General features: G+C 36.9%; 1 protein-coding gene across 3 annotated transcripts in view; it reads right to left on the bottom strand.

Moving 5' to 3' along the window:
- Positions 1–291: 291 nt before the first annotated feature.
- Positions 292–7,786, bottom strand: part of LOC148064150 (RNA-binding Raly-like protein) — a 69,573-nt gene continuing 62,078 nt past the window's right edge. For all 3 annotated transcript variants that reach the window (XM_087810863.1, XM_087810865.1, XM_087810864.1), the window contains 5 exons: positions 5,599–5,792; positions 5,390–5,500; positions 3,801–3,937; positions 3,000–3,034; positions 292–793 (listed from right to left, as the gene is read on the bottom strand). In XM_087810863.1, coding sequence (XP_087666989.1) covers positions 3,002–3,034; positions 3,801–3,937; positions 5,390–5,500; positions 5,599–5,792 — 475 coding nt within the window. In that variant the 3' untranslated portion in view covers positions 292–793; positions 3,000–3,001. The remainder of the gene's footprint in view (positions 794–2,999; positions 3,035–3,800; positions 3,938–5,389; positions 5,501–5,598; positions 5,793–7,786) is intronic.

Raw genomic sequence — 7,786 nt, 5'->3', positions numbered from 1 at the left:
TCAAGAAGGAAGAAAAAACATGTAATGGCTAAAATAAAAAATAAATGTAAAAGTTATTAATACAATTACTTATTCAACTGTATGGGAAAACCATACTATATATATGTACAGATAATCATATATTCTTGAATTTATTTGGTGGTAAAATGAGTATTATTTGACGTATTAAAATGCATTTATGTGTTTATAAATGACAAAACATGTTCTACTCTGCTGGTTTCCAAAGGCTCTTTTATTTTATACTTGACATAAATTACTTTAATGATGATACAAAAAGGCAGAAAATTCTCTTTGGTTTTGGGGAACAAGTTTATTTCAAAAAACCGCTCACGACTCTGTACAACAGATGCGATGATGAATACAAACCATCTCGAATGGCTCTCATGCTGTAAGAAAATCACCAACAAAACACGTGACAAACAGACGGAAACAGGGAAGTCAAGCATGAATAAAAGAAGAGGCTGAAATGAGGCGTCGCGTCGATACTCTCTTCAAAAACAGATCGATCACACGATGTTTTCTTATGCACAACACAGACTGGAATATATTAAATATAAGATACATTGTCCTCTTTTTTTCAGAAAGGCAATCTCTCTGATCTCTGTGGCTGATCCCGGAGAAATGCTAACCAGCGCGAGGATGAAGCAGCCGTCGCAGCAGGAGTCTTCAAGTCCGGCCAAAAAAGTGACAAAAAGGGTTTTTAAGACTCATCCTCAGCTTTTTTTAATCGCCTTCTTGATCGCGAAGGTTCGGCTCCTCATGTCTTTGTGCACCGCAGGCCACCTGATCCCACCTGAAGTTACAATACAGTCGATGTTTGACTTCATTGTTAGCAAGTTACATTAGCATGCTAGGCTAGGTAGCTCAGGCTAAGCTAAGAAAAAGGCTTATAGTCTTTTTAGCTACAAAAATGAACTCTAGCTTTGCTTGAGATTCACGTTTTATTTGTATAGAAACAACACTTTGAAGAGTTAGCATCAGAGGCTAGCAGGAGGTTAGCAACCGCTATTAGCTTCTACACATGTGATGATCCTCATATGGAATTTGAATCTGTTTCTTTACTCCAAAATAATCAATTAAAGCGTTAGCAAAATTGTATTGCATGAGCTAGCATAATATGCTAGCAGGTGGTTAGCAACAGCTATTAGCTTCTACACATGTGAGGATCCTCATACGGAGTTTGAAACAGATTCTTTACTCCAAAAGAATCCGTCAACGCATTAGCATGATAGTATTGCATAAGCTAGCATAGAGTTAGCATAATATGCTAGCAGAAGGTTAGCAACCGCTATTAGCTTCTTTTCATGAGATGTTCCTCATACGGAGTTTTAATTTTGATTCTTTACTCCAAAATAATCAGTCAAAGTGTTAGCAAAAATTGTATTGCATGAGCTAGCATAGAGTTAGCATAATATGCTAGCAGGAGGTTAGCAACAGCTATTAGCTTCTACATATTTTAGGATACTCATACGGAGTTTGAAACTGATTCTTTACTCCAAAAGAATCAGTCAAAGCGTTAGCATAATAGTATTGCATAAGTTAGCATAATAGTATTGCATGAGCTAGCGAAGAGTTAGCATTCCAAGCGAGCAGGAGGCTAGCAACAGCTAAGAGCTTCTACATATGTGAGGATCCTCATAAAGAAACTTCAATCTGGTTCTTTATTCTGAAAGAACCAGTCAAGTGGTTAGCATAAATAAGCATACAATACTAGCGGGAGATTAGCAACAGCTAAGATCTTCTACACATGTGAGGATCCTCATTAAGGATCTTCAATTTGGTTCTTTTTTCGAAAGAATCGGTCAAAGGGTTAGCATTGGTTAGCACAAGAGTTTAGCATAAGTTAGCATACAAAACTAGCAGGGGATTAGCAACAGCTAAGAGCTTCTACTAATGTTAGGCTCCTCATAACGAAATTTCAATTTGGTTATTTTTTCAAAACAACTGTGCTGTGTCTCAAATCGCATACTAATCTTAGTATTCTAGAAGTTAGTATGCATCAGTTTAGTATGCATACTAACTAGTACGCAAATTCTCCGCAGATAGTATGTCTCAAATCAAACCCTGAAGCTACACACTAACCGGAAATCACATGACAGCTTCTTCTTCTACTTCTATTTAACGATGTTTCAAGCAGCTGTTTGAACGCTATCGCCGACACCTGCTGGCAGCACGTATTGCAACTTTAGAAAAAGAAATAAAGAAAAAATATGAGAATCTAAATAATCGCGAGATATTTAAGCTGGTATCAGCAGCGAAGACGTGTTTATCCTCCTACTGCTGCTGAAAATACACATTTAAGTATATGCATATATATGCATTTATATATGACGTAACTTCCGTTTAAAACGTCACTTAAATGGCGGCTGTTTAGTATGGTTAGTGTCCATCGAACCATGCTAGTTTTGTGGGCGTGTTAGTACGCCAATTTAGTATGCATGGCGCACTAAATTTCGCATACTAAGAATTGAGACACACTAACGTACTAAAAATACTAACTTTTAGTACGCTAGTATGCGATTTGAGACACAGCACTGGTCAAAGGGTTAGCATTGGTTAGCACAAGAGTTTAGCATAAGTTAGCATACAAAACTAGCAGGAGATTAGCATTCGCTAAAAGCTTCTACACATGTGAGGATCCTAATAGAAAACTTTGTATTCTAGAAGAACCATTCAAAGTCAGAGGAAATTGCGTCCTTGACTAAAGTCACAGTTTTATTTTTCATTTTCAAAAGTTTGTCCTTTTCCTGCGACTCATCCTCCTGGAAGCCAAACAACCAATTACACGACTTGTCGCACCTGTTGGAACGCTCGTCCTGCTCAAGGGCGGCGGCAGGACAGGCAGGACGTAAATCTAACGGCAGGTTTGCTCGAGAGATTAAGGACCTTAATGGACGTCGTGAAGTCCAGACACGTCCAGAGAAGCTCCAGGAGGAACGTTTACGAACACGACGCACAAATTAAAGGAAACTTCCTTGAACATCATCTCATCCACTGACCTTCAGATGTCGATGTCTGACGTGTGATTCTCCATCTGCAGGGAAGAGTCGTTTGAAAAGTAGCTTTAAATTCCCTTCATCTCTCACACATTACACACAACTGGTCAAATATTTTTTAACTACTGATGTTTTGGGGAATTTTGGGGAAAGATTTTAACTAAATTTGCTGCTAAAATGAGATAAAATGTAAAATGAACTAGAAAACTTGCATTTCCAGAAGAGAGTGTGAATCTACTGAATGTATGTAAACTGAAATACTTGAAAGTATTCAATTAGTATTTAAATAAAAAATGTGTGGAAACAGTTGAAATGATGCAAAGCAGGAGAAAGACTGATTTAAAAAGGTTGCAAAGAAAAAAAAATATGAAAGAGAAGAGGAAAAGAAGAAGAAGTAGTGGGAGTAGAATTGGTTGTAAAAATTATAAGTAGTAAAAGCAGTAGTATAATTAGTAGTAGAAGTAGAAGTAGTAGTAGTATAATAAGTAGCTGGAGTAGAATTAGTAGTAGAAGTATAATTAGTAAAAGCAGTAGTATAATTAGTAGTAGAAGTAGCAGTAGTATAATTAGTAGTAGAACTAGAATTAGTAAAATCAGTAGTAGAATTAGTAGTATAACTAGTAGTAAAAGTAGTAGAATTCGTAAAATGAGTAGTAGTAGTAGTAGAATTAGTTGCAAAAGTATAATTAGTAGTGGAAGTATAATAAGTAAGCATCACCTTTTTTAAACACATCCTTAAACATTTATTCTATTTAGCATTAAATTAATTAAATGATGTTAATTATGTTGAATGACGTCACTCACCAAGTCTCCGGTTCCTTCGTCCTCGAAGTCGTCTTCGCCGCCGTCCGTCATCTCTCCCGCCTCCACCTCCGTCCTTCCTGCGTCCGTCACGTCGCCGTGGAGACAGTTGTACGCCTCCTCGTGCTTCCTCTGGAACTCTGGGAAAAATTAGGAAGTTGAGATCACATGGATTTATACGACATATTGACCAACGTTTCATGATCAATGCAGGATCATCAGCTGCTGGATCATCAGCTGCTGGATCATCAGCTGCTGGATCGTCAGCTGCTGGATCGTCAGCTGCTGGATCATCAACTGCTGGATCATCAGCTGCTGGATCGTCAGCTGCTGGATCATCAACTGCTGGATCATCAGCTGCTGGATCATCAGCTGCTGGATCGTCAGCTGCTGGATCATCAGCTGCTGGATCATCAGCTGCTGGATCTACTAATTCTACTTCTACTTCAACTACTAATTCTACTACTTATTACACTACTGCTTTTACTAATTATACTTCTACCACTTATTATTACACCACTTCTTCTTCTTCTTCTACTAATAATTCTACTACTTCTACTTCTACTACTACTTCTACTAATAACTCTACTACTTCTACTACTACTTCTACTAATAACTCTACTACTTCTACTCCCGCTACTACTACTTATTCTACTTCTACTACTACTAATAACTCTACTATTTCTACTGCTAATTCTACTACTTCTACTCCCACTACTACTTATTCTACTTCTACTTCTAATACTACTAATAACTCTACTACTTCTACTGCTAATTCTACTACTTCTACTCCCACTACTACTTCTTCTACTTCAACTAATTCTACGACTACTTCTGCTACTATTTCTTCTACTACTACTTATTCTACTTCTACTTCTACTAATAACTCTACTACTTCTACTGCTACTTCTACTTATAACTCTACTACTTCTACTACTTCTTCTACTACTACTTCTACTAATAACTCTACTACTTCGACTACTACTTCTACTAATAACTCTACTACTTCTACTCCTACTTCTACTAATAACTCTACTACTTCTACTCCTACTTCTAATAACTCTACTACTTCTAATTCCGCTACTACTTTTACTACTTATTCTACTTCTACTACTACTACTAACTCTATTATTTCTACTGCTAATTCTACTACTTCTACTCCCACTACTACTTATTCTACTTCTAATTATTCTACGACTACTTCTGCTACTATTTCTTCTACTACATCTACTACTTATTATACTTCTACTACTACTTCTACTAATAACTCTACTACTTCTACTTCTACTAATAACTCTACTACTTCTACTACTACTTCTACTTATAACTCTACTACTTCTACTCCCGCTACTACTTCTTCTACTTCTACTACTAATTATATTTTTTACTTATACTTATACTTTTTTTCTTCTTTTTTCTTTTTTCTTTTATTTCAACATCACTCTTTTAACTGTTTTCATTTCAGTTCTTCAGACTCAGCAGCTTCATCCTTCACAGTGTTTTCTTCTTCTCTTCTTCTCTTCTTCTCACTTCCTTCTCTGTAACCCGAGCAGACGTTCATTGGCTGAAGACTCTTTGTGTTCATGTCTCACCGTCCGATCGATGCTGACGCTCGAACTTGTCCAGGCGACCCAGCAGGGAGTCGATCTTGGTCTTGATCTGCGAGAGTTCCTTCTTGATGGACAGCAGCTGCTCGTTCTTCACTGATGGAACACATGAAGATATTACATCTCAGAGCTTTAATCATGTTTCTCCTCTCCACTGAAGACTGTGGAGGATTGAAGAAGGACCAGAGACGTACGCCGGGGCCCCGTGATGCAGGAGCCCACGTTGATGGCCCTGGAGGAGGAGGAGGACGAGGACGAGGAGGAGGAACAGGCTCTGACGCTGAACGAGGACTTGACCCGGCGTGAGGACGGCAGCAACAGGCGGGAACGCTTGATGGGGATCACGGCCCGGGCCGGGGGGGCCACACGACCGTGGTACTCCAGGAGTCTGGGACGGATCAGAGGACCGGTTACTACTACTGACTCCTTTAAGAAACACCTTAAGACGTTTCTATTTGTTCAGGCTTTTCCTTGAATTTCTCGAACTCCTGTGTTGTTCTCAGTATTATCTTGATCTTTAAAGTATGTACTTTTTTGAGTATTGTTTTGATTGTCTAAGCGCTTTGTGACCCTGGTCTTGAAAAGCGCTATATAAATAAATATTACTTACTTACTTACTTACTTACTTACTTCAGTGAAGGATTGAACATAAAACATGTTTCTGTCCAGCGTGGAATGTTGAGAATAGATTTTTAAGTTAGAATTAATCTGGATTTTTCACATGAAATACTACACAACTAATGATATATCAGAATATTGAACAGTTGAATTGAAAAATGTAATTGTTCAATTTATTTTATTTTTTATTAGAATGTTTTTGTTATTTTAAACATTTAATTTTTCTTTATGTAATTGAATTAAATCACTTGTATATTCAAAGGTTTCATTTGTTTTTATTGAATACGTTCAATAAATAATTTGTAAATTGAAAAGTTGTATTTAATTTTATTCAACAATTGAATTAAATAATTTTAATATTGACAATCGTATTTGTTTTTATTGAATAATTGAATTAAATAATTTGTAAATGGAAAGGTTTTCACTTGTTTTTATTAAATAAAATAATTTTATATTGAAAAGTTGTATTTTTGATTGAATCATTTAATTCAATAATTTGTATATTAAAAGTTTTTTTTTTACTTTATTTAAAATATTTTCAAAGTTAATGATTTTTCTCTTCACATAAAGTTTGATATTCTTATTCCAATAAGAAGAAAAACATTTTCTAAATTCCATATGTATTAATTAATAGCCTTTTAAATTCAATACAAACCATTTCATGTATAATTGTGACAAAACCAAAAGCAGTTAATTGATCAAACTTTCAGCCAATCAGGTGACGAATCAGACGATCACATGACGCATACGTTTATTACATTCTTTACGTTCAGTTATTGATCAAACCAAATACAATCTTTTAACTTGTCAAACCTGAATTAATTTGTTTTTAAATTAACTATTCAATGCTTTAAAAAAAATCAACGATAAAATGTTTTCAAATGTATTTTTCAATCATTCAATATTGTGAAATAACTTCATATCGAAGAGGCTTCTTTGTAACGACACTTATTTTGATGGTTTTCCTGCTTCAAGCGTCGTGTTGCAGGAGCAGCTTCACAATCTGACCGTTTCCCATGATGCCTCTGACTTATCTGCCCAAACACCACTAATGGCCGCATTTCTTGGAAATGATGCGCGAAATGAAAATGTCGGGAAACATGTTGTGGTAATGAGTGAAGGACGAGTTCGGATAAAAGCATCGTTAGAGGAGAAGAAGCGAAGAATTCACTCTCAGCACGACTTCACGTCACACGTCATGTTTAACCGTCGTCTTCACGTCACACACACCCACATATTCACACACACACCCACATATTCACACACACACCCACATATTCACACACACACCCACATATTCACACACACACACACATATTCACACACACACCCACATATTCACGCACACACCCACATATTCACACACACACCCACATATTCACACACACACACACATATTCACACACACACCCACATATTCACACACACACCCACATATTCACACACACACACACATATATTCACACACACACCCACATACTCACACACACACCCACATATTCACACACACACCCACATATTCACACACACACACCCACATATTCACACACACACCCACATATTCACACACACACACCAACATATTCACACACACACCCACATATTCACACACACACCCACATATTCACACACACACACACATATTCACACACACACCCACATATTCACACACACACCCACATATTCACACACACACCCACATATTCACACACACACCCACATATTCACACACACACACACATATTCACACACACACCCACATAT

The sequence above is a fragment of the Callionymus lyra genome, chromosome 16 (genome assembly GCF_982586985.1).
Source record: "Callionymus lyra chromosome 16, fCalLyr1.hap1.1, whole genome shotgun sequence".
NCBI lineage: Eukaryota > Metazoa > Chordata > Actinopteri > Syngnathiformes > Callionymidae > Callionymus > Callionymus lyra.
This window is presented reverse-complemented; position numbering and strand designations above follow the sequence as displayed.